The sequence below is a fragment of the Microcaecilia unicolor genome, chromosome 10 (genome assembly GCF_901765095.1).
Source record: "Microcaecilia unicolor chromosome 10, aMicUni1.1, whole genome shotgun sequence".
NCBI lineage: Eukaryota > Metazoa > Chordata > Amphibia > Gymnophiona > Siphonopidae > Microcaecilia > Microcaecilia unicolor.
In genome coordinates, this window is record NC_044040.1 from 216,036,505 (window position 1) to 216,063,820 (window position 27,316).

At 43.2% G+C, this 27,316-nt stretch overlaps 1 protein-coding gene across 1 annotated transcript in view; it reads right to left on the reverse strand.

Annotated features, from left to right (window-relative positions):
• Positions 1–2,063: 2,063 nt before the first annotated feature.
• LOC115478596 (receptor-type tyrosine-protein phosphatase beta-like) overlaps positions 2,064–27,316 on the reverse strand; it is a 51,983-nt gene continuing 26,730 nt past the window's right edge. Inside the window, exons 12-30 of the mRNA XM_030216070.1 lie at positions 24,970–25,224; positions 23,354–23,611; positions 22,973–23,230; positions 22,592–22,849; positions 22,211–22,468; positions 21,830–22,087; positions 21,449–21,706; positions 19,864–20,121; positions 18,442–18,693; positions 15,213–15,467; positions 12,432–12,689; positions 12,051–12,308; positions 10,368–10,625; positions 9,988–10,245; positions 9,548–9,805; positions 6,037–6,291; positions 5,596–5,688; positions 3,617–3,623; positions 2,064–2,564 (exon numbers count right to left, since the gene is read on the reverse strand). Of these exons, the coding sequence (XP_030071930.1) occupies positions 2,501–2,564; positions 3,617–3,623; positions 5,596–5,688; positions 6,037–6,291; positions 9,548–9,805; positions 9,988–10,245; positions 10,368–10,625; positions 12,051–12,308; positions 12,432–12,689; positions 15,213–15,467; positions 18,442–18,693; positions 19,864–20,121; positions 21,449–21,706; positions 21,830–22,087; positions 22,211–22,468; positions 22,592–22,849; positions 22,973–23,230; positions 23,354–23,611; positions 24,970–25,224 (4,277 nt within the window). The 3' untranslated portion in view covers positions 2,064–2,500. The remainder of the gene's footprint in view (positions 2,565–3,616; positions 3,624–5,595; positions 5,689–6,036; positions 6,292–9,547; positions 9,806–9,987; positions 10,246–10,367; positions 10,626–12,050; positions 12,309–12,431; positions 12,690–15,212; positions 15,468–18,441; positions 18,694–19,863; positions 20,122–21,448; positions 21,707–21,829; positions 22,088–22,210; positions 22,469–22,591; positions 22,850–22,972; positions 23,231–23,353; positions 23,612–24,969; positions 25,225–27,316) is intronic.

Genomic DNA, 27,316 nt, shown 5'->3' on the forward strand with positions numbered 1-27,316 from the left:
GCACATATGCTGCCTGCAGCCTGGTCCAAAGCTTTCCCTCTGACCCATCCCACCCATGCAGGAAAAAGAAGTAATGTCAGAGGAGGTGGGGATGGTGCTGGGCAGACTTATACGGTCTGTGCCGGGGCTGGTGGTTGGGAGGCGGGGATAGTGCTGGGCAGACTTACACAGTCTGTGCCCTGAAAAGGACAGGTACAAATCAAGGTAAGGTATACACAAAAAGTAGCACATATGAGTTTATCTTGTTGGGCAGACTGGATGGACCGTGCAGGTCTTTTTCTGCCGTCATCTACTATGTTACTATATGTCAGAGGAGGCAGGACAGGCCAGACGGAAAGCTTCCAGGGCAGGACACAGGCAGCATATGTGACATGCTGCCACTTTCAAGGACCAACAGAAGACCTTGGATGGGGGGGAGGGGAGTGAGCTGCAGACCTGTAAGCAGAACTGGAGGGGCCACTGATGGAAGCTATGGCCAAGGCAGTGAGCTCCAGCAGACCCGAGAACAGCTTGGTGCCTGCTCACGGAGGTGGAGGGGAGGGAGGGGGAGGTGCTGAACAATGGGAGGGAGAGAGAAAGAGAGAGTTAATGGCCCCCAGGAAAGAAAAGGATAATGGATCCAGGAAGGAAGAGAAATGGAGAGATGTTGGATATGGGGGTGGGAGAGAGGGAGATGATCAGTCCTTTAAGGAAGGGAAGGGGGATGGGATTTGATATACCATCTTTCTGTGATTACAGTCAAAGTGGTTAATGTATTATGTGCAGGTGCTTATTTTGTACCATGACTTGCCCAGAGTCGTAAGGAGCTGCAGTGGGAAATAAATAAATAAATACAATTCCTTTAATTATGCGATTAATGATTATTTAAATGTTTAATCATGCAATTAATTGTGATTAACAATTTTAAGTGAAATGCAGCCCTAGCCCTTAAAGGCTCCTTATACTAAGGTATGCTAATGATCAGCATTAGCCTGCAGCTGTGCACTGCTAGGCACTGTGATAAAATTCCCAGGGCACCTGATGTCAACACTGTGGGTGGAGCTTGCTCCCAGGTCCAGTGTGTAGATTGAAATACTAATGTGTTTCCAGGAGTCTCCTTCAGCAGGTCAATGCTGATATGGTTTTGGCTTCCAGCTCAGAAGGGTTTCTTAGGCTCCGACAATGCTTTGAAGCAGAGAATTGATACGTAGATCTTGGCTGATGTGACACGTGTTACATTCGCTGAACGCCTTGTTATTAAAAGTCAAGCTCATTTTGTCCCACAGTTCAAATGAAGCAGAAAAGCCTGAAATGGGGCTATAGATTATGGGATAAAAATGTTGGGAACTGTTAACTATGCACAACACATTTGCAAACTTAAATATTTGCTGAATTTTGCATAATTTATAACAGTAAACAAAAAAAAACAACTGAAAGGGGATTTGTGGCCCTATAGTGATTCAGTGAATTTTGTTCATGATTTTCTGCATCAAGTTCATTTGTGTAAGTGAGAGATAATTTATTCCATGTAATCTGACATCTGTTCTTTATTGACTCATACAGAGAAGTCTACAACATATTATACAAAGGCATGATCCCTCCTTCCCCAGAGAGCTTACAGAGTAAGTGGGTCCACGAGGAAATGGGAGATGAAGGGACTCATTTTCAAAGCACATAGTCACACAAAGTACGATAGGTTACTTTAGGCACTATTGGGCTCATTTTCGAAAGAGAAGGGCGCCCATCTTTCGACACAAATCGGGAGATGGGCGTCCTTCTCCCAGAGTCGCCCAAATCGGCATAATTGAAAGCCGATTTTGGGTGTCCTCAACTGCTTTCCATCGCGGGGACGACCAAAGTTCCCGGGGGCGTGTCGGAAACATAGTGAAGGCGGGACTGGGGCCAATAATGGAAAAAAGAAGGGCGTCCCTGACGAACACGTGGACGACTTTACTTGGCCCTTTTTTTTTTATGAGCCCTCAGGAAACCTTGGGAGCCCCGTTCTATTATGCCCCTCCACGTACGTCTAAGTACTTTGAAAATGCTAAACTGTGGTAAAAAGTAGCCTTTACGGCTAGGGCCATTTTTACTGCAGCCATAAACCCTCCCGATTTACTTTTTTGCATTAATGGCCATGTACTAATGTTGCCGTTAGCGTGTGGCTATATTTTAAAATGACCATGTGAGCAGCTACCGCCACCTGCTTTGTAGGCAGTAAGAGCCCATGCAATATCCGTGCAGGAAAGCCCACTCTCTGCCCCCGACACCCCTCTAAAAAATAGAATATTTCATTTTAGCGTGCAGTGAGTGTGCACAGATTTCAAAGTTACTACAGGCCACCTGAGTGCATCCTGCAGGACTCTGTTTTTTGCTGTGTTAAATGCATGTTAGTAAAAGGGCCCAGAGTGATTATGTCCCAAGGAAGAAGCTGGATTTCAACCCTGGTGCTCTAACCAGCAGTCCAGTTCCACAAGCCACGTTTTTGATCTTTCCTTGTTCTGGCACACACATGAAGATCGGCTTAGGCTTCTGTTACTCCTTTCCACATCAAAGTAAAATTTTTGTCTGGAAACCTCTGGTTTAGCTGAAAAACAAAATCATTGAGAGAATGAAAATAATGCATTTGCTCTTCAAATCTACAGCTACTAATCATGAAGCCTTGAAATGTGATGCAATCAAAATATTCCATGAAATTAAAATCTCTCTATGAACATCTTTATCATACAGTTTAGATTATTATGTTAGATTTTGACAATTTATTGTTTATTTTGCATTTTGAAACTATTCTGTATTGAACACAACAAGAGTAAGTGGAATAAAAATGCCACATTAAATTTGATGCAAAGCTGAACAATTTATTTAGATTTTGCTCACACCTTTTTCAGTAGTGGCTCAAGGTGAGTTACATTCAGGTACTCTGGATATTTCTCTGTCCCAAGAGGGCTCACAATCAAAGTTTGTACCTGAGACAATGGAGGGTTAAGTGACTTGCCCAAGATCACAAGGGGCAGCAGTGGGATTTTGAACCAACCACCTCTGGATTGCAAGACCGGTGCTCTAACCACTAGGCCACTCCTCCACTCCAGAATCTTGCTACTCTTTGGGGTTCTACATGGAATGTTGCTGCTCTTTGAGATTCTGCATGAAATCTTGTTATTCTTTAGAATTCTAGAATCTTTATTTATTTAGATTTTTTCTCACACCTTTTTCAGTAGTAGCTCAAGGTGAGTTACATTCAGGTACTCTGGATATTTCTCTGTCCCAGGAGGGCTCACAATCAAGGTTTGTACCTGAGACAATGGAGGGTTAAGTGACTTGCCCAAGATCACAAGGAGCAGCAGTGGGATTTGAACCAGCCACCTCTGGAGGTTGAGACCACTGCTTTAACCACTAGGCCACGCCTCCACAACAGCTCTGTCCACTCCTTATGCCTCATCCTCACAGCTTTGTGTGGCTCCTCAGTCACTAACCTGCGAATTCTATATATGGCAAGTAGAGTTATGTACACAATTTTGGCCACAAAGTCAAATTGCATGTGTAACTTAATTGATCAACGGGCCAATCGATGCTGATAATTGACCACTTACAAGCAGTTCTTTAGTGCACACTATCACGTTTGCAATCTTTAAAGCATGCTATCATATTTGCAGTCTTTGGTGCATACGATCATATGGTTAACAGAATGTTATTGTGTGTAACCCCGTATCCGCACACCTAACATTTATTATAATTATTACTCCTGCTACTATTATTACAGTTCTCCCTTCCTAATGTACTGACCTTACCAGTGGCGTAGTCATGGGTGGGCCTGGGTGGGCCCATTTAGTGCTCAGGCCCACCCAACAGTAGCACACATTTAGCGGTAGCTGATGGGGATCTCAAGCTCGGCCAGCTGAAGACTTCCCCCTGATGGTAACAAAAACGCTACTCTCCACGATACTGGCACCTGCACAGGCTCTGTTTTCAGCGCATGCCTGCTGCATACTGCCAAGGTGGAAAGAAGCATTTTCCTGCCAGCTGAAATATTTTTTTTGGTGGTGGTTGGAAGGGGGGAGAACACTTGGTGCCCACCCACTTCTTGCCTAGGCCCACCCAAAATTTGTTGTCTGGCTACGCCCCTGGACCTTACCCCCCTATTTCCTATACAAATTGGAGTTCCCATTGTATTCACAGGTCTGTCTCTCTGTCTTCTTCTCTTTTCCTCTTTCTCCTGTTTTAAAGATTGTAAGCCACCTACGTAGCTCGCTCTGTTGGGCGGGATAGAAAGTCCTGAATAAACTTGAACCTGAAACTTGATCTTTCTTACAATCTACACTCTAGCATATCTAGGGCAGGGCGGTGGGGGTGGTCCACCCTGCACCCCTCAGATGTCAACTTCCTGTTCTGGGGCAGGTGACTGGCAGAGCCGACAGTGCGCGTCTGCTCCACGCACCTCCTTGCCTGGAAGGGGTGTGCGATCCCCGGCCGGCGGGGGGGGAGGGGGGGGGTCTGCCCCATCCCAGGTGCCATAGCCGCTGCTTCTACATTTATACCAGCCATAGAGGTTACATATAGTAGATGACAGCAGAAAAAGACCTGCACGGTCCATCCAGTCTGCCCAACAAGATAACTCATATTTGCTGCTTTTTGTGTATACCCTACTTTGATTTGTACCTGTGTTCTTCAGGGCACAGACCGTATAAGTCTGCCCAGCACTATCCCCGCCTCCCAACCACCAGCCCCGCCTCCCACCACCGGCTCTGGCACAGACCGTACAAGTCTGTCCAGCACTATCCCCGCCTCCCAACCACCAGTCCCGCTTCCCACCACCGGCTCTGGCACAGACTGTATAAGTCTGCCCAGCACTATCCCCGCCTCCCAACCACCTGCCCCTCCTCCCATTTAGAGTATTCCATTAGTTCCATGGGTAAGTGGAAGCTCCATCTATGTCCTGACTATGCTCTACCCCTATATGCATCCTCTTGCAAATCAGCGCTATGCAAGAGTGCTGCATATTTACAGAACAGCGCTTAGGCAGCAGACTGGCAGATACACATGCACAGATGCGAGTATTCTAATCAATTACATGCGCAATGGGTTCATAAATGTTAGTACCCAGGTTCTAAAATTGCTCTGCACATGGGTAATTTTTACAAAGCAGCGGGTAGGGCTCTACCCAGGGGCCTCCGGCAGTAATTCTGAAGTTGGCGCACACTGGCTCCTGCAGTAGAACATAGTTTTCTCATTTCTACCGTGGGGGGCGTTCCCAGAGGTAATCGGCAGTACTCCCACATTGGCGTGCGCTACATGATTGCCGCACGAGTAAGGCGTGAGCCCTTACCACTAGGTCAATGGCTGGCGTTACCGTTCATTTCAGCGCATGGTTATTTACTGTCCCATTGAAAAAATGCCTTTTCTCCCAGCTGCTGTAAAAAAAATGACCCAGCGCACGCCAGAAACACACAGCCAGACCACCGCAGGCCACTTTTCACTGCAGCTTAGTAAAAGGACTCCTTAGTTTGGGCCTACTCAATTGCAAGAGCAGTGGTGAAGAGCCAGTAATAGTCAGGGCACCTGACATTAGGTAGTTGTTTAGAATAAAATACCCACATCAGCGTCAGTCATTAGAAAAGTGCGTCACCTTTTGCAAAATGAAACGTTTCTGTTCTTCTCCATTCGTGAGGTTATTAAAAGTGGAGTATTTTAGAGACAGATACACAGCTGAAGTGTCTGAAAGTGAAAAGAAAATCAATGAGTAATCTGCAGCTAGACCTTCAGATACTTTATAATTAAACACCAAAGCAAAGAAACAGAAGAGAGGATTTATTACTGGACCAATGCGGAGGGCAACTTTTAAAGACATTTCCACACTTAAAAAGCCATTTCTCCAGAGCAATCGGCTGTCAGAAAATCAAAGATGTCTCAGCCACGTGCGCAGGGGCAGTGAGCAGAGCCTGTACGGTGCCTCCGCACAAACGCATTTCAGTGGTAAGATGCGGATGTGGGCACGGGGCAGTTCTTGTGTACTCTGGTTATGTTAGTTGCATGAGTAAGTCTCGGGGTTAATAAAGTGCTTACGAGTATGCGCAGAGTTCACGACTCGTTCTCCTTCCAAACCATTTCCGGAAATTGCATAGATCAGAAATCTGTAAAGATGTCCCGGTTCTAAATCGCCGACATGCGCCGATTCTGAAGTCACTGAACGAGACCAAGATGAGTCACCCTCTATTTCGATCCGGTAGGAACTTCTGTTGCCCTCTGGCTTTTCCCAGCCCAAATCCACAGAGTTCACGGTGACATTGAGAAACTTCAGGTTCCTGATAATGTCAGGTCCTGCAAACAGAAGAAAGGCAGGGCCTTAAAACACCATTTTCAGCTCTAGTAAAAGCAAAGAAAAAACAAGAATGAATGAATGAATGAATAAATTTAGCGGATGAGTGGAGCAAGGGCAGTGACTATAGATTATCTGTACAGTAGCAATAGCATCAGTGCTTACTCCAGTGCCTTACGGTTTGACACAACGGTCTTTTTAAAGACCAACTTTATGTTGCTATTTCAAGCCTTCTGTTTTTCAACCTAATTTTAAATTAGACCATCAGTCTTTCCTTAAGACATAAGACTCCTGATGCAGGCCGCCAGGCCAAAACACAACGTTGTGTTGAGTCATTTCTTAGGAAACATTAATAAACTGTGTTGATTTTATTATTAACTAGGAAAAAATGCCCGTTTCTGAGGGCAATGAAACGGGCGCTAGCAAGGGGCCCCCTCCCTCTGTCCGTCCGAGCTACTTGCCTTGTTAGTTCGCTGTGGCGTTTCGGTTTTGGGCCTCGAGTGTCATAGCTCCGCCCTCGACGTCAAGACGTTTTGACGCGAGGGCGGTGCAGACACTCCAGGGCACACCGGATATCTCAGGCGCCTCAACTTCCGTGGAGGCTTCAGAACGTTGGGGTTGCCTTTTATATAGAGAGATTATTTGTTTGGTCCCAGTTCTTTGGACAAGCCTGGCTTACTTTTCCCACTTCTTTTATCTCCAGTAGCAAGATTCAGCCACTGTGGGATAATTTTATAAATTATTTTTTACGTGTAAATGTGCACGAAATGCAGCTTTTTAGGGAAAGGGATTCGATATACTGCCTTTCTGTAGTTACAATTGAAGCAGTTTACATATTATGCATAGGTACTTATTTTGTACCTGGGCAATAGAGGGTTAAGTGACTTGCCCAGAGTCACAAGGAGCTGCAGTGAAAATCGAACCCAGTTCCCCAGGTTCTTGGGCCACTGCACTAACCATTGGGCTATTCCTCCACTCCAGTCTATGAAATTACTCTTGTGTAAACGTATTTATGTGACAATCGTGTATTTAGTGACGTGACTCGGGTGTCAGTGTGTTAAGGGGCAGATTTTGGACAGAGGGTAGACAAAATTCCAGTTTACACAGATCCTTTATAAAATGCGTGAGTTCACATTTAATTCACGTGAGAACATTTATACCCACTGCTGAACAGGCGTAAACATCTGTGGCTTCGTTTTGGCCATGTTGTGACAGGTTTTGTGGGGCAGTTTTAGAAAGATACCTTGCACTTAAGTGTCGTTTATGAACTAGGCATCTGCCTGATCTCCCAACCTGGACAGTCTGTTATAAAGTTACCCTCTATATGCCATCAATTGTGTAAGTGAGCCTCATGTTTTATAGCTCAGACCAAGTGTCATGATATTCATTTTGCATCTTCACTGGAATTCTGCAAAGCCTTGTTATTTTCTGAACCAGGTGATAATTCTCTTAAATGGTAAATCCTCAAGTCACTTCACTGGCTCCCTATCCGTTTCCGCATTCAATTCAAACTTCTCTTACTGACCTACAAGTGCATTCACTCTACCGCTCTGCTCCCCATCCGTTTCCGCATTCAATTCAAACTTCTCTTACTGACCTACAAGTGCATTCACTCTACCGCTCCCCAGTACCTCTCCACTCTTGTCTCTCCGTACGCCCCCCTCGGGTACTCCGTCCTGTGAATAAATCTCTCTTGTCTGTCCCCTTCTCCTCTACTGCTAATTCCAGACTCCGTTCCTTTTATCTTGCTGCACCTCACGCCTGGAATAGACTTCCCGAGCTTGTACGTCTAGCCCCGTCTTTGGCCGTTTTCAAATCCAGGCTAAAAGCCCACCTCTTTAACTCTGCTTTTGACTCCTAACCACTGCTCACTTGCCCTGTACCCTTTTATCCCCACCTCTTTAATTCCCTTACCTCTTAGTTGTTCTGTCTGTCTACCTGTCTTATTTAGATTGTGAGCTCTTTGAGCAGGGACTGTCTTTTTGTGTGTGGTGCACAGTGCTGCGTAGGCCTTGTAGCGCTATAGAAGTGATAAGTAGTAGTAATAGTAAAATACTGAGGCTTAGATAACATAGAGCTAATTATTGTGTCCAGTTATTAAATCACATTTGATCATATTACCAAGTGGCCCCAACACCATCACCTTCCATAGCAAAGCTCCAGTAAGGACTGGATCTAAAATAGCGCCCCCTATTGTTGGTTCCTGGACCAGCTGCTCCATGAAGCAGGTCATCTATTTCATCTAGGAGTTTTACTTCCGTAGCATGTCCTGGTTCGACCTTAATCCAGTCAGTGCTAGGGTAATTGAAATCACCCATTATTATAGCGTTGCCAAATTCGTTGGCTTCCCTAATTTCTGTTAAGATGTTATCATCTGTATATTCTGGCCAGGCGGATGGTAAAAAACCTCAACCACATGGAATTTCTATCTAAAAGGATTCCAGGGCACAGTTTGCTTTGTGCAGAACTTTTAGTCTGTTTGACTCAGAGTCAGCGCCCTCTTTGAAAACCTGCTTAGAGGCTTCAGCTCCTTCAGGTACGTGAGCTTTTTTTCTTTTTTTGGTTATTATTTTACTGTTCTTGCAACCTGTTTATCAGGATACTCTGATGTCCCTCTGATGTCCCAGACCATGCAATCCTAAGCGTAAGTTGTCTTTTCCCCCAAGTTCCACTTTGAAAGCTGCTCTCTGTTCTTTTCAAACATTAGTACCAGCAGCCTGGTTCCTACACCTATTAGGCTGGAGCCCACCTTTTTTGCAACGGGCTCCCCCTCTCCAGAATGTTGCACGGTTCCTCATAAATCTAAATCCATCCTTCCTGCACCATCCTTTTGTCCTTGCATTGAGACTTCGGAGCTCTGCCCGCCTTTTTGGGTCCTGCATGTGGAACTCCTCTGGAAGTTCTGGATTTCATCATTCTACCTAAGAACCTAAGGGACACTTTTACAAAGCAGCGGTAAGCCCAATACAGGCTTACTGCACACCATTGTGGAACTACTGCTGGCCTAATGTGGCCACCGGTGGTAGTTCTGGCTCTAGCATGCGCCATTTTGTGGCACCAACCAAGCAGTCAACTGTGTCCTGCACGGTTCCTGCGGGGTTACTGCAGGAGCCCTTACCACCACCTCAATAGGTGGCGGTAAGTGCTCCCCACTGCATGGCCACGCAAAGACTTCGGACTAGATATAGTAGTCCAATGCATCTACAGGAGACCTACCTGGAGAACCATTACAACTTCATCTCCATGACTGAAACTCACTTGTATATGTAGAGATCACACGCCAGTCCCCGTGTGTGGCACTGTCTCCAGCAAATACAGCGATTCTGAACATGTATTGATTTCCCGGAGTCAGGCCATCCACAGATACAGATTCTGAGCTCACGCGAAGGCTCTTGGATGGGGTTCCCGTCACTCGTACCTCATAGAAACTTTTGTTTCCCACAGGTGGAAGCCAGTCCAGAAATATAGACCTTGTGGTGATGTTTGCAGTGTTCAAATTCTGTATCACTTCAGGCCCTGTATTCATGGGAAAAGAAAAAAATTAACATATCCCGTAAAATAATTAGATTAACAATACCAGTCTCTGAAAGAAAATATTGGACAATAGAAAATACTTTTATATCTGGATTTTTCAGTAATCCTTTTTTTCACCTAATATGGTGAACCACTGAAAACTCATCTCTATTTCCAGAACTCACTTGTATATGTAGAGATCTCACTCCAGTCCCCGTGTGTTTCACCATCTCCAGCGAATGCAGCGATGCTGAACTTGTACTGATTTCCCGGAGTCAGGCCATCCACAGATACAGATTCTGAGCTCACACGAAGGTTCTTCGATGGGGTTCCCATTACTTGTACCTCATAGAAACTTTTGTTTCCCACAGGTGGAAGCCAGTACAGAAATACAGACCTTGTGGTGATGTTTGCAGTGTTCAAATTCTGTATCACTTCAGGCCCTGTATTCATGACAAAAGAGAAAAATTAACATATCCAGTAAATAATATCTGGATTTTCAGTAATCCTCTTTTTACCTAATTTGGTGAACCACTGAAAATTCATCTCTATTTCCAGAACTCACTTGTATATGTAGAGATCTCACTCCAGTCCCCATGTGTTTCACTGTCTCCAGCGAATGCAGCAATGCTGAACTTGTACTGATTTCCCGGAGTCAGGCCATCCACAGATACAGATTCTGAGCTCACACGAAGGCTCTTCGATTGGGTTCCCACTACTTGTACCTCATAGAAACTTTTGTTTCCCACAGGTGGAAGCCAGTCCAGAAATACAGACCTTGTGGTGATGATTGCAGGGTTCAAATTCTGTATCACTTCAGGCCCTGTATTCATGATAAAAGAGAAAAATTAACATATCCAGTAAAATAATAAAATAATTTTTTCACGGAGAGAGTAGTGGATGCTTGGAATGCCCTCCCGCGGGAGGTGGTGGAAATGAAAACGGTAACGGAATTCTAACATGCGTTGGATAAGCATAAAGGAATCCTGTGCCGAAGGAATGGATCCTCAGGAGCTTAGTCAAGATCGGGAGGCGGGGCTGGTGGTTGGGAGGCGGGGATAGGGCTGGGCAGACTTATACGGTCTGTGCCAGAGCCGGTGGTGGGAAGCGAGACTGGTGGTTGGGAGGCGGGGATAGTGCTGGACAGACTTGTACGGTCTGTGCCAGAGCCGGTGGTTGGGAGGCAGGGCTGGTGGTGGGGAGGTGAGGATAGTGCTGGGCAGATTTATACGGTCTGTGCCTGTGCCAGAGCCGGTGGTTGGGAGGTGGGGCTGGTGGTTGGGAGGCAGGGATAGTGCGGGGCAGACTTATACGGTCTGTGCCCTGAAGAGCACAGGTACAAATCAAAGTAGGGTATACACAAAAAGCAGCAAATATGAGTTATCTTGTTGGGCAGACTGGATGGACCGTGCAGGTCTTTTTCTGCCGTCATCTACTATGTTACTATGTTACTAATTAGATTAACAATACCAGTCTCTGAAAGAAAATATTGGACAATAGGAAATACTTATAGTGAAACCTTGGTTTTCGTCGTTTTTGGTTATCATTGATTTGTTTTACAAATTTTTCTCTCAGTTTTCATTGGTCGCCTCAGATTTCGTTGGCGTGCCCACGCTGCTAATTTTGCGTTCTCACGTGTCGTTCTTCTGGGGCGTTGTTTCTGGTTGTGGGATCACACTGTTGCTTCTGGTTCAGTGCCTGTACAAAATCGCCAGCTCTTTAATGAGAAAAAGTTTGTCGTTTAGCCCACACTGCTGCTTCTGGTTCAGTGCCTGTACAAAATCGCCAGCTCTTTAATGAGAAAAAGTTTGTCGTTTAGCCCACACTGTTGCTTCTGGTTCAGTGCCTGTACAAAATCGCCAGCTCTTTAATGAGAAAAAGTTTGTCGTTTAGCCCACACTGCTGCTTCCGGTTCAGTGCCTGTACAAAATCGCCAGCTCTTTAATGAGAAAAACTCTGCATAACTGCCTGCTCTCATCTTCCATACACCAAGAAGAGTCTTCAGAAAGGTAAAGGCCATGTTAAATGCTCATTTATTCTATACATTAGCCTTTTTTATTCATTGAAAAGAATTTAGAAGAAAAAATTGCTTGTTGCCTCGGTTTTCGTCGGTTTCGGTTTTCGTCAATATTTTTCGGACGAATTATCAACGAAAACTGAGGTTTCATTGTATCTGGATTTTTCAATAATCCTCTTTTCACCTATTATGGTGAACCACTGAAATTTCATCTCTATTTCTGGTACTCACTTGTATATGTAGACATCTCACTCCGGTCCCCGTGTGTTTCACTGTCTCCAGCAAATGCAGCGATGCTGAACATGTACTGATTTCCCGGAGTCAGGCCATCCACAGATACAGATTCTGAGCTCACACGAAGGCTCTTGGATGGGTTTCCCACTACTTGTACCTCATAGAAACTTTTGTTTCCTACAGGTGGAAGCCAGTCCAGAAATACAGACCTTGTGGTGATGTTTGCAGTGTTCAAATTCTGTATCACTTCAGGCCCTATATTCATGACAAAAGAGAAAAATTAACATATCCAGTAAAATAATATCTGGTTTTTCAGTAATCCTCTTTTCACCTAATATGGTGAACCACTGAAAACTCATTTCTATTTTTGGAACTCACTTGTATATGTAGAGATCTCACTCCAGTCCCCGTGTGTTTCACTGTCTCCAGCAAATGCAGCGATGCTGAACATGTACTCATTTCCCGGAATCAGACCATCCACAGATACAGATTCTGAGCTCACCTGAAGGAGCTTCGATGGGTTTCCCGTCACTCGTACCTCATAGAAACTTTTGTTTCCCTCAGGTCCAATCCAGTCTACAAATGCTGAGGTTGTGGTTTTATTTATGATTCTGAAATCCCTTACAATTTCAGGTCCTGTGCTCACCAAGAAAAGAAAAGTATTAAGGAAAATAATTTCTATGGAAAAACTCCAGCTCAGAATTAATTAGAGAAGGTAGAAGTTTCCATATTTCTATCTAGAGAAGGAATATTTAGAGCACTAATAATAAAGGATGCAGAGAGGGTGGAGGGTCATTTCAAAAAGGAAGTCACACTCAGAATATGGATGTCCCAGTCAGTGTGTCACAAATGGACATCCGTGAAGTGAAAACTTCCTGCATGAACATCTGTTTTACAAAGTGAAATATCCAAATTTTGAACAGGGCAAAATGAGGGACATGGCTGGCTGCATGACAGCAAAGGAACCTCCATATTATAAAATGGCCACCCAAGAAATCCATGGGGAGTAATAGCCTAATTGTTAAAGCCACCAGCACAGAGATCTGGAGATTACCAGCTCAAGTTCCATTACAAATTTTGGTAATTTTTCTTTTTTTTTTTTTTTTTAATTGTGAGCCCTCCAGTGACAGAAAAATACCTACTGTGTCTTCCTTTATCTCCAATCAGTGGAGAACTCCTCAATCAGAGCAACTTTCTGTAACCTGGATGTGACAAGTACCAGATCCAGTGGTGTACCAAGGGGGGGGGGGGCGGTGGGGGCGGTCCGCCCCGGGTGTCAGGGGGGGGGGGTGCTCCGTCGGCACTGCAGGCAGCCCGCGTCTCCTGCCTCCATCCTGCTGTGCCTTAAAGAAAAATCTGAAAAGCAGCATTGCAGGCATGCTTCGTGTCTGCCCTGCCTGCTTGTAAAAGAAAGTGCCGGCAAACCTCCTCGTCGACGTCACGTTGGGTTTTCCCTCACTGGGTCCCGCCCTCGTGGAGGCGGGACCCAGTGAGGGAAGACCCGACGCAACGTCGACAAGGAGAGATTTGGCGCTTTCTTTTACAAGCAGGCATTTTGACTAACTTTCGGAGAACAAAACCCCCTTCCTCAGGTCAGGATAGGATACTGTAACAGCACTATACTGTACTGACCTGAGGATGGAGGTTTTGGCCTCTGAAAGCTAAATGTATTAGTCCAATAAAATGGTATTATTTTACTTTCTATATTTGTTTTATTTCTATTTGTTAATTTGTAAAGTGGTGATTGGTACTTGTTAGTTTTTTTCAAATTTACATCTGCTGTCTTTATATTTTGCACAGTACTAGGGGACAGTTTCTGTTTCTGTGGTGTTGCATTGTATGCAGAGTCTGGCATCTTGGGGGTTCAGTTTAATTTTTGTCTAAATAGAAAGTTTATGATTACTTATTCTATAGTGGATTAGGGTGTATCTGTGTTTGTGAAAAAGACATGGCTTTCAGTTGGCATTGACTGTGCAGGATCGACGATCTGTACTATTCTGTCTGGTTTCGTTTTACAATAGGTGAATTGATGTTCTAGTGCTCACTGTAGTGTTTAAGATGCTTTCCTTTTCCTTGTGTGACTCATAGAAATGACTGCTTATGGTATAGTAGAATTGCTCTATAGGTCCTCAGTGTTTTGTATTCTCGGTATGCCTAGTACTGGATTTTGGAGGGGGGTGTTAAAAAATGACCGGCCCCGGGTGTCAACTACCCTAGGTACGCCACTGACCAGATCTAAATACAGACGTCCATCTTTTTAGTCTTGAACATTCCCTTCTCCTTCTGTGATCAGAGTTTGATGTCCATATTTAGGGCCCTCCCCTAGTCCTGCCCAAAAGTACTATTACTACTACTACTTAACATTTCTAAAGCGCTACTAGGGTTACGCTGCGCTGTACAATTTAACATAGAAGGACAGTCCCTGCTCAAAGAGCTTACAATCTAAAGGACACGTGAACAGTAAGTCTGATAGGGGCGGTCAAATTGGGACAGTCTGGATTTCCTGAAAGATGCCCAGACCACCCTCCCCTCCTTTCCAAATGAATGCTCTGCAGTGTTAGATGTCCATATCCTGCCTGTGCAAAATTGGGTTTTGGAGCCAGTTTTCAGATGTCCAAAACAAAAGTAGAGCATATAAAACAACCACCATAGTGTAACATGATAAATCAACAGCATATACATGCGTGGGATAAACATAAAGGAATCCTGTTCAGAAGGAATGGATCCTAAGGAGCTTTGCCGAGATTGGGTGGCAGAGCCAGTGGCGGGAGGCGGGGATAGTGCTGGGCAGACTTATACGGTCTGTGCCAGAGCCGGTGGTGGGAGGCGGGGCTGGTGGTTGGGAGGCGGGGATAGTGCTGGGCAGACTTACACGGTCTGTGCCTGAGCCGGTGGTGGGAGGCGGGGCTGGTGGATGGGAGGCGGGGATAGTGCTAGGCAGACTTACACGGTCTGTGTCCTGAAAAGGACAGGTACAAATCAAGGTAGGGTATACACAAAAAGTAGCACATATGAGTTTATCTTGTTGGGCAGACTGCATGGACCATGCAGGTCTTTTTCTGCCATCAACCACTATGTTACTATGTTACTACTGAAGCCATCTATAGGATCAGAGAAAAGGCTCATCTCCCTTTCTGTTTTTAGTAATATGATACTTACTGGTAAATGCAAATATTGTAGTCTGATTTTCATCCCGCCTATATTCTCCAGCAACAGAGATCCTAAACTTGTATCGACTTCCAGGAACTAAACCACTAATGAGTGCTGATTCCTCTGTGACATTCAGAATCTTTGATGGATCTCCAAAGACTTCTATAGAATAAGAACTTGTGCTTCCTTCTGCACGAAACCAGCTTAAAATTAAAGAATTTGTGGAGACGTTGCTAACAGTCAGATTTGTAAGAATGGTAAATGCTAAAAATGAAGAAGAGACAGGGGTTAGAGAGACAAGAGAGGGAGGACATTTCTCTGGGTAAGTGAATACTATCTTACTTTGTGCTTTGGAGATTGGGGATGAAACAGAAATTGTAGGTTTTATTGATAAAGACAGTTTGAATTTTAAAAAAGCAAACTTTATTAACTAATTTCCATAGTGTAAAAACATTTCCCCCGTAATTTTAAACTGGAACTTTTTGCCAGAGGTAAAAACTTAACTATCACAGCCTACAGTATTAACAGATGAGCCTAGTTCAGTCTTCATTTCTGCACACACTCCCCAACTCTTGCCCACCCCTAGCAAATCTCTTCATTTATAGTCTTAATTTATAGTCAATTATTCTAATTAGGATAACAAGAAGGGAGTTTTAATTACATTTCATTACTTTCTGAGAAGTGAACACTAAATAAATCACCCAATATACCATTAAGGCTCTTTACATTAGTCTAATATTCCTAATACCTTAACAAGTTTTAATTAATTAAACAACTCAATAATACTAAGATGCAAACAACAGTCCAGCAGTGAGAAGGGTACTATCCAGGGCTTCTGCCCAGGAGGGAAGGTTTAGGATAGATATTTTAGTTGGTAATTTCATCATTAGGCATATAGATAGCTGGGTGATTGATGGACATGAGGATCACCTGGTCACTTACCTGCCTGGTTGAACGATGGTGGACATCACGCGTCACCTGGATAGGATTTTGGACAGTGCTGGGGAGGAGCCAGCTGTCTTGGTACATGTGGGTTACCAGTGACATAGTAAAATGTGGCATGGAGGTTCTGGAAACCAAATTTAGGCTCTTAGTTAGAAAACTAAAATCCAGATCCTCCAGGGTAGCATTTTTAGAAATGTTCCCTATTCCGTGGCCATGACCTATGAGGCAGGCAGAGTTCCAAAATCTCAATACATGGTTGACACAATGATGCAGGGATGAGGGATTTAGATTTGTTAGGAACTGGGCAACATTCTGGGAAAGGGGGAGCCTATTCAGAAAGGATGGACTCCACCTTAACTGGGTTGGAACGAGGCTGCTGGATCTAACATTTAAAAAGGAGATTCTCAGGTCTATGGCTTAATGCTGACCAGTCAGAAGTAATGAGTTTGCGGGAGGAATTGGAACATAGATGGCAGAGATGCTTTCCGTTGCGATGGATGGGACACAAATTACATTATCTGGGCATACAAATCTGTAGAGACTTATCTCAATGTTATACACATAATGTGGCCCCTTTTTAGTGATTACTAGTGATTTGTATCATAAATGGGTAAATGTATCGTTATCTCTATGAGGTAGGATCCAGTTAATAAAGATGATCCTTCTACCTAAATGGATGTACCTTCTTCAGCATCTTCCAATCTTGCCCCCCACCTAGAATAAGCATATCAGTCATTTCTTATAGAGTGGGGAAAAACCTAGAGTGGCTTTTAAGTATTTGAAATTGGGCAGGGGGGATGGTGGGTTGGGCTTAGATTTGAAAGCTTATGCTATTGCTAGTCAGATGCACTATGTAAGTGACTGGCTTTGTGGCTCGACTCACTTCTGTGATGTTTCTTTGGAAGGTTCATTTGGGGAACATCTGGTGCTCTCATATTTGATTCATGCTAGGGCATGCCGGATTCCCCCAAATCTTGGTAATTATGTAGTCTCCATCCTATGCTACGAGCTTGGGACACTTTTCAAAAGCATTATGGGCTTCATTCTTATTGCTCCCGATATCTCCCAATAGTGGATAATGGCGATTTTGAGCCCAGACAGACTGACATGGATATGAAAGGTAGGCGAATGAGGAACTAGCTAAAGTCTCTGCTATGCTCTGCTATGAAGACATTATTGTCTTCTGAAGATATAAAAGACACTTATGAAATCAACAGCTCACGTTGGTTGCAATATATGCAGTTACGCCATTCTGTGCATGATTTGGTGACTGTATCTCGAGTAGATTTGAGGAAACCCCTTTTGATGGCCCTTGCCAGCTGTGATCAAGGGCCTTGTGGGTTCCTATTATGGGAGTTTGAAGAAACTTGGAGACCCACCCGTATCAGAAGATTGTGAACAGATGGGCACAGGATTGTGGAGATTCTTCTCTTCACCAGTTACTATTCAGTCTAAAAACATGCTCCTGATGGATTGAGAGTGTGAAGTACTGGGAGTTACATTACAAATTTTTATTACGCACGTACACACATCTGAATAGAGCAAGAAAAATAGGTTATCCTATGACAGGGCCTTGATTCAAATGCTCAGCTCCGAATGCCTCATATAAACATTGTGTCTGGGATTGTGTTTTGGATAAGTCCTTGGGTGCATTTGAGTACAATGTGTGGGCAAATGTGGCAGGTGCTTCATCATAGGTCCTTCCTTGATTCGATGGAGGGCACAGTGGAAGGCGCGACCCTTTCAGTGCTACTTTTGCATAAATCCTGCTTAATGGCGAAATACTCTATTTTTTTTTGCAATGGATACATGGATCTAGGCATGAACCATTGATGAAAAGAAGGGCAGTGGTGATGGTCCTGGACGCATGAGCTGTGAGACGAGGCAGTGGTGCTAAGCAATGCAAAGAGGTAGCAATAGGTGATAGCCAGCAGTGGCTCCGATTCTACTGGACCCTCGGCATGCTGGTACTGTTCTTAGATAAGTCTCTGTGTTCCTCTCCTTCTTCAGCCAGCTGTGCTGGAGTTGATTTTATAATTGATAGCAGATTTCAGTATCTCGTTGCAGGAGCAATTGGACACTGTACAACTGAAACCTAAATTCGACTGTGTAGATGGGAGGGAATTTGAGCAAGCAGCCAGAGGGAAAGGTGCTGGTATTAAAAAAAAAAAAAAGACCCAAACTTTTCTGGAAGTGAAAACAGCTTCACTGTATAGTGCTAACATGTATTAAATTTTACCTGTACGTCAGGAGAAGTGATTGATTTTCTTAAGTTCTTGTTCTTAATACTCACAGGTATGCTCGGAAATCTCTTTCCAGTCCCCTTGTCTCTCTCCAGCTAGGGCAGAAATCCTGAATGTGTACCAGGTTCCAGGTAACAGGTGGTAGAGGAAGAGTGATTCTGAGGTCACCGTAAGATTCTGAGATGGGTTTCCCAAGACTTCAATCCAGTAAGAACTTTTGTTTCCCACCGGTGGGAGCCAGCTCAGAAACAAGGCATTGGCGGAGACATCACTGACTCTCAGATTTTGAATTACTTTGGGGACTAAAAACCAAAAATGAGAAAGAGAGAGGGTGGCTGTCTCTTTCAGGAAATTTAGACACAAATTATGAATATAATTTAACCTCTGCAGTCAGAACTCCGAACTCCACATGACAATCACCCTTCAACATATTATTCTCCGAAGAAGTTATGAGAACTTGATGAACTCTTCAACACTAATCCTTGAAGCACAGTGTGAGGAAGAGGTGACACTGGAATAGCCCAGTGATATTTCCAATATGATGCCATTGACTTAAGAGCAGTTTTTGGGGGCTTCAGATCTCAAAGATTATGGCTTTTGGTTTCATGCTAAAAACGACAAAGTTGGAAATGGCAAATAGAGCCAATGTCTGCCATTTTTAGTAAACTAAGCTAGTGATTCCTGCCACTGCAAATGTGACACAGACAGTTCGAATGGACTGCTTTGCATTTGTCCCATGGGAATCGCTAGGGCGATTAAGTAAAAGAGGCCCTTAATGTGTAATTGTCTTTTACTTTAGAAAGTACCTTGAGGGAGAAGAGAAGAAAAGAAAAGACAGTTACAGCAAATAAATAAAATATCCAACATGTAGTCAACGGATTGCTGTTTTAAGAGTTCTAGAAATAGGAGAATCATATATACCACTGAAAGGTCAGTTCTTTTCTGTCAATCCCAGTGGAGAAAGCCTAAGAAAGTTGAGGATTGCGGGTCAAACAGGTTGGGTAATCATTTATATCTGCAGCTCCTTGAAATCACTTTGTCAAATGGTAATTATATCATATGCAATTTTTAGCATAAATTTGACATACTGACATTTGAAGACCGTCAAGGCAGTTTATAAAATCCAGTAAAATTACCGTCGTAAGAGTGACACAGAACTAGGGCAGTTCATATACTCATCGTAGAAATATAGTTATATGATGGCAGATAAAGGTCAAATGGCCCATCCAGTCTGCCCATCCTCCGTAACCCTTTTCCTAAGGGATCCCACATACTTGTCCCATGCTTTCTGAACCTCTGACACAGTCCTCGTCTCCACAACCTCCGCCGGGAGGCCAGCTAAGACCATGCTAACTAGGGCCTGACAATTCAGAGTATTGGAAACTCTGATGAAAATCATTTCTAACAATGATTGCGCTCCATTTCCAAGTGGTAAGACCTAATCTGAATTTCTCCTCTTTCTCATTACTCACCTGTAAATGTCGAGATGTTACTCCAGTCTCCTTGAGTCTTATTGTCTGCAGCTACCGATGAGACCATCAGTGTGTAATGATTACCGGGGATCAGGCCAGGCATGAAAAAGGATTCCAAGCGACTTGTTAGGTTTCTAGATGGGTTTCCCCAAATTACAATGTGGTAAAAATTTCTGTTGCCTTCCGGTGAAAGCCAGTTCCAGAGTATTGATGTGGTGGTCACATTCACAACAGTAAGGTTCCTGACATTATCGGGTCCTGAAAACACATATGGATTTGCATAAGATTATTAGGTAGCTTTTCATTAGGGCTGAGAGTAGCGACTAAGAGGGTCATTTTAATGACGAGTGGAGTGGAACACATTTAAAGCACTCAAGTAAGAATTTATAAAATAGCCCGGGAGGCTTACACTGAGCAGGAACTAGGGGCCCTTTTACTAAGCCGCTTAAGTGTCTACGTGCGCCCAAAGTGCGCCAAAGTGGAGTTACTGCCCGACTACCGCATGGCTCTTGTGGTAGTTTCATTTTTGGTATGCGTCTGATATGCGTGTCTGAAAAATATATTTTATTTTTGGGCGCTCATAATGGGCACGCGCCTTTGACGAGCGTACGTCATTACCACCCAGATTCTTTACCTCTAGGTCAACGGCTGGCGGTAAGGTCTCAGACCCAAAATGGACGTGTGGCAATTTTGGTTTTGCTGCACGTGTTTTCGGCAAAAAAGGCCTTCTTTTGTAGGTGCGCTGAACAATAATTCTGCACGCGCTCAAAACACGCATCGACACTACTGCAGGCCATTTTTCAGTGCACCTTAGTCAAAGGACCCCTTAGGCAGCTAGACTGCAGCAGAACATGAACTTCAATCTAGCCGACTAATCTAAGCTCGTTCTTTCTCTAGTGAAAAGACAGCCAAGGAACTCAACCAACTAGTGCTGAGCACTTGAACTAGGCAAAAATACTCTCAGTCGTAGACCCCAACCCATCTATGATCTAGACTGCCCAGAACTTGAAAGTAGGGAACAATATTTTACCTCCCATCGAAATCCACATGTAGCTGGAGCATTTGCATAATGCACCACTGATAGAGAATTCATTTGTAAATATCAAGGTAGCCCAGGAACAGCTCATTTCTGAAATCGTTGCTGAAATAATGAGGCTGATTGAGAAACCTGGAAAGGAAGACTCTTGGCTGTCTAGTTTAAGAATACTTGATGGGGTTGCTATAAAGGACCATGGAGTAGGTGGAAAATACTAAGATGTATAGAGATTCATTTCTTTTTAATTTCATTTATATTTTTCACTATTGATTGTTTTGTTTGTTCACAAAATTTTAAAAAATAATATTGTAAAAGTACTTTCACTATTTAACATTTCTACTCTTTCCTACACTATCTTATCTGTAAAAATAATGCACAATTCAAAGAAGTTCAAAAGATTAAGCCTTCTTCAAACATCCACTATGAATCTAATTTTCTGAATACATTTGCACACAGATGAAATATACCCATTTATCCAGATGAAAGAGAATCTCATAATATCAAACACAAACGTCTCTCATACCACAAGAAGCATTATACAGTTCTCACTTGTATATGTAGAGATCTCACTCCAGTCCCCGTGTGTTTCACTGTCTCCAGCGAATGCAGCGATGCTGAACATGTACTCATTTCCCGGAGTCAAGCCATCCACAGATACAGATTCTGAGCTCACACGAAGGCTCTTGGATGGGGATCCCACTACTTGTACCTCATAGAAACTTTTGTTTCCTACAGGTGGAAGCCAGTCCAGAAATACAGACCTTGTGGTGATGTTTGCAGTGTTCAAATTCTGTATCACTTCAGGCCCTGTATTCATGACAAAAGAGAAAAATTAACATATCCAGTAAAATAATATCTGGATTTTCAGTAATCCTCTTTTCACCTAATATGGTAAACCACTGAAAATTCATCTCTATTTCCCGAACTCACTTGTATATGTAGAGATCTCACTCCAGTCCCCATGTGTTTCACTGTCTCCAGCGAATGCAGCGATGCTGACCATGTACTCATTTCCCGGAGTCAGACCATCCACAGATACAAATTCTGAGCTCACACGAAGGATCTTGGATGGGTTTCCCGTCACTCGTACCTCATAGAAACTTTTGTTTCCCACAGGTGGAAGCCAGTCCAGAAATACAGACCTTGTGGTGATGTTTGCAGTGTTCAAATTCTGTATCATTTCAGGCCCTGTATTCATGACAAAAGAGAAAAATTAACATATCCAGTAAAATAATATCTGGTTTTTCAGTAATCCTCTTTTCACCTAATATGGTGAACCACTGAAAACTCAACTCTATTTCCAGAACTCACTTGCATATGTAGAGATCTCACTCCAGGCCCCGTGTGTTTCACTGTCTCCAGCGAATGCAGCGATGCTGAACATGTACTGATTTCCCGGAGTCAGGCCATCCACAGATACAGATTCTGAGCTCACATAAAGCATCTTCGATGAGTTTCCTGTCACTCGTACTTCATAGAAACTTTTGTTTCCCACAGGTGGAAGCCAGTCCAAAAATATAGACCTTGTGGTGATGTTTACAGTGTTCAAATTCTGTATCACTTCAGGCCCTGTATTCATGGGAAAAGAGAAAAATTAACATATCCAGTAAAATAGAATCTGGATTTTCATTAATCCTCTTTTCACCTAATATGGTAAACAACTAAAAACTCATCTCTATTTCCAGAACTCACTTGTATATGTAGAGATCTCACTCCAGTCCCCATGTGTTTCACTGTCTCCAGCGAATGCAGCGATGCTGAACATGTACTGATTTCCCGGAGTCAGGCCATCCACAGATATTGATTCTGAGCTCACCTGATGGACCTTCGATGAGTTTCCCGTCACTCGTACCTCATAGAAACTTTTGTTTCCCACAGGTGGAAGCCAGTACAGAAATATAGACCTCGTGGTGATGTTTGCAGTGTTCAAATTCTGTATCACTTCAGGCCCTGTTTTCATGATAAAAGAGAAAAATTAACATATCCAGTAAAATAATATCTGGTTTTTCAGTAATCCTCTTTTCACCTAATATGGTAAACCACTGAAAATTCATCTCTATTTCCAGAACTCACTTGTATATGTAGAGATCTCACTCCAGTCCCCGTGTGTTTCACCGTCTCCAGCGAATGCAGCGATGCTGAACATGTACTGATTTCCCGGAGTCAGGCCATCCACAGATACAGATTCTGAGCTCACACGAAGGCTCTTGGATGGGTTTCCCACTACTTGTACCTCATAGAAACTTTTGTTTCCTACAGGTGGAAGCCAGTCCAGAAATACAGACCTTGTGGTGATGTTTGCAGTGTTCAAATTCTGTATCATTTCAGGCCCTGTATTCATGACAAAAGAGAAAAATTAACATATCCAGTAAAATAATATCTGGTTTTTCAGTAATCCTCTTTTCACCTAATATGGTGAACCACTGAAAACTCATCTCGATTTCCAGAACTCACTTGTATATGTAGAGATCTCACTCCAGTCCCCGTGTGTTTCACTGTCTCCAGCGAATGCAGCGATGCTGAACATGTACTCATTTCCCGGAATCAGACCATCCACAGATACAGATTCTGAGCTCACCTGAAGGAGCTTCGATGGGTTTCCCGTCACTCGTACCTCATAGAAACTTTTGTTTCCCACAGGTCCAATCCAGTCTACAAATGCTGAGGTTGTGGTTTTATTTCTGATTCTGAAATCCCTTACAATTTCAGGTCCTGTGCTCACCAAGAAAAGAAAGGTATTAAGGAAAATAATTTCTATGGAAAAGCTCCAACTCAGAATTAATTAGAGAACGTTGAAGTTTCCATATTTCTATCTAGAGAAGGGATATTTGGAGCACTAATAATAAAGGATGCAGTGTGGGTGGAGTGTCACTTCAGAAATGAATATGGATGTCCCAGTCGGTGCGTCACAAATGGACATCCATGAACTGAAAACGTCCTGCATGAACATCTACTTTACAAAGTGAAATATCCAAATTTTGAACAGGGCAAAATGAGGGACATGGCTGGCTGCAAGACAGCAAAGGAACCTCCATATTATAAAATGGCCACCCAAGAAATCCATGGGGAGCAATAGCCTAATTGTTGAAGCCACCAGCACAGAGATCTGGAGATTACCAGCTCAAGTTCCATTACAAATTTGGGTAATTTTTGTTTCTTTTTTTTTTTTTAATTGTGAGCCCTCCAGTGACAGAAAAATACCTACTGTGTCTTCCTTTATCTCCAATCAGTGGAGTACCCCTCAATCAGAGCAACATTCTGTAACCTGGATGTGACAAGTACCAGATCTAAATACAGACGTCCATCTTTTTAGTCTTGAACATTCCCTTCTCCTTCTGTGATCAGAGTTTGATGTCCATATTTAGGGCCCTCCCCTAGTCCTGCCCAAAAGTACTATTACTACTACTACTTAACATTTCTAAAGCGCTACTAGGGTTACGCTGCGCTGTACAATTTAACATAGAAGGACAGTCCCTGCTCAAAGAGCTTACAATCTAAAGGACACGTGAACAGTAAGTCTGATAAAGGCGGTCAAATTAGGACAGTCTGGATTTCCTGAAAGATGCCCAGACCACCCTCCCCCCCCCCCCCCTTTCCAAATGAATGCTCTGCAGTGTTAGATGTCCATATCCTGCCTGTGCAAAATTGGGTTTTGGAGCCAGTTTTCAGATGTCCAAAACAAAAGTAGAGCATATAAAACAACCACCATAGTGTAACATAGTGTAACATGATAAATCAACAGCATATACACGCGTGGGATAAACATAAAGGAATCCTGTTCAGAAGGAATGGATCCCAAGGAGCTTAGCCGAGATTGGGTGGCAGAGCCGGTGGTGGGAGGCGGGGATAGTGCAGGGCAGACTTATACGGTCTGTGCCCTTAAAAGGACAGGTACAAATCAAGATAAGGTATACACAAAAAGTAGCACATATGAGTTTATCTTGTTGGGCAGACTGGATGGACCATGCAGGTCTTTTTCTGCCGTCATCTACTATGTTACTACTGAAGCCATCTATAGGATCAGAGAAAAGACTCATCTCCCTTTCTGTTTTTAGTAATATGATACTTACTGGTAAATGCAAATATTGTAGTCTGATTGTCATCCCGCCTATATTCTCCAGCAACAGAGATCCGAAACTTGTATCGACTTCCAGGAACTAAACCACTAATGAATGCTGATTCCTCTGTGACATTCAGAATCTTTGATGGATCTCCAAAGACTTCTATAGAATAAGAACTTGTGCTTCCTTCTGCATGAAACCAGCTTAAAATTAAAGAATTTGTGGAGATGTTGCTAACAGTCAGATTTGTAAGAATGGTAAATGCTAAAAATGAAGAAGAGACAAGGGTTAGAGAGACAAGAGAGGGAGGACATTTCTCTGGGTAAGTGAATACTATCTTACTTTGTGCTTTGGAGATTGGGGTTGAAACAGAAATTGTAGGTTTATTGATAAAGACAGTTTGAATTTTAAAAAAGCAATCTTTATTAACTAATCTCCATAGTGTAAAACCATTTCCCCCATAATTTTAAACTGGAACTTTTTGCCAGAGGTAAAAACTTAACTATCACAGCCTACAGTATTAACAGATGAGCCTAGTTTACTCTTCATTTCTGCACACACTCCCCAACTCTTGCCCACCCCTAGCAAATCTCTTCATTTATAGTCTTAATTTATAGTCAATTATTCTAATTAGGATAACAAGAAGGGAGTTTTAATTACATTTCATTACTTTCTGAGAAGTGAACACTAAATAAATCACACAATATACCATTAAGGCTCTTTACATTAGTCTAATATTCCTAATACCTTAACAAGTTTTAATTAATTAAACAACTCAATAATACTAAGATGCAAACAACAGTCCAGCAGTGAGAAGGGTACTATCCAGGGCTTCTGCCCAGGAGGGAAGGTTTAGGATAGATATTTTAGTTGGTAATTTCATCATTAGGCATATAGATAGCTGGGTGATTGGTGGACGTGAGGAACACCTGGTCATTTACCTGCCTGGTTGAAAGATGGTGGACATCACGCATCACCTAGATAGGATTTTAGACAATGCTGGGGAGGAGCCAGCTGTCTTGGTACATGTGGGTTACCAGTGACATAGTAAAATGTGGCATGGAGGTTCTGGAAGCCAAATTTAGGCTCTTAGTTAGAAAACTAAAATCCAGATCCTCCAGGGTAGCATTTTTAGAAATGTTCCCTATTCCGTGGCCATGACCTATGAGGCAGGCAGAGTTCCAAAATCTCAATACATGGTTGACACAATGATGCAGGGATGAGGGATTTAGATTTGTTAGGAACTGGGCAACATTCTGGGAAAGGGGGAGCCTATTCTGAAAGGATGAACTCCACCTTAACTGGGTTGGAACGAGGCTGCTGGATCTAACATTTAAAAAGGAGATTCTCAGGTCTATGGCTTAATGTTGACCAGTCAGAAGTAATGAGTTTGCGGGAGGAATTGGAACATAGGTGGCAGAGCTGCTTTCCATTGCGATGGATGGGACACAAATTACATTATCAAGGCATACAAATCTCTAGAGACTTATCTCAACGTTATACAATTAATGTGGCCCCTTTTTTATTTTATTTATTTATTTGTTGCATTTGTACCCCACATTTTCCCACCTATTTGCAGGCTCAATGTGGCTTACATACTACCGTCAAAGGCATTTGCCCAGTCAGTGGATAACAAATACAAAGTTGTATAGTGATCATATGAGGTATAAGTGGAGGGTCGGAATGGATGAAGATTGCGTGATGTCCTATTCGATCATAGTCATGCTGCGTTGGTAGGTGAAGAGGGTTACGTGGGGTCGTTGGGGTAGGCCTTTTTGAAGAGGTTGGTTTTTAGTGATTTCCTGAAGTTCAAGTGGTCATGGATTGTTTTCACAGCTTTTGGGAGCCCATTCCATAGTTGTGCGCTTATGTAAGAGAAGGTGGCTGCGTAAATTGTTTTGTATTTCAGTCCTTTGCAATTTGGGTAGTGTAGGTTTAGGTAGGATCTTGATGATCTGACTTTGTTTCTTGTTGGTAAGTCTATGAGGTCTGTCATGTATTCTGGGACTACGCCGTAGTGATTACTAGTGATTTGTATCATAAATGGGTAAATTTACCATTATCTCTGAGGGGTAGGATCCAGTTAATAAAGATGATCTTCCTACCTAAATGGATGTACCTTCTTCAGCATCTTCCAATCTTGTTGCCACCTGGAATAAGCATATCAGTCATTTCTTATGGAGGGGAAAAACCTAGAGTGGCTCTTAAGTATTTGAAATTGGGCAGGGGGGATGGTGGGATGGGCTTAGATTTGAAAGCTTATGCTATTGCTAGTCAGATGCACTATGTAAGCAACTGGCTTTGTGGTTCGACTCACTTCTGTGATGTTTCTGTGGAAGGCTCATTTGGTGAACAT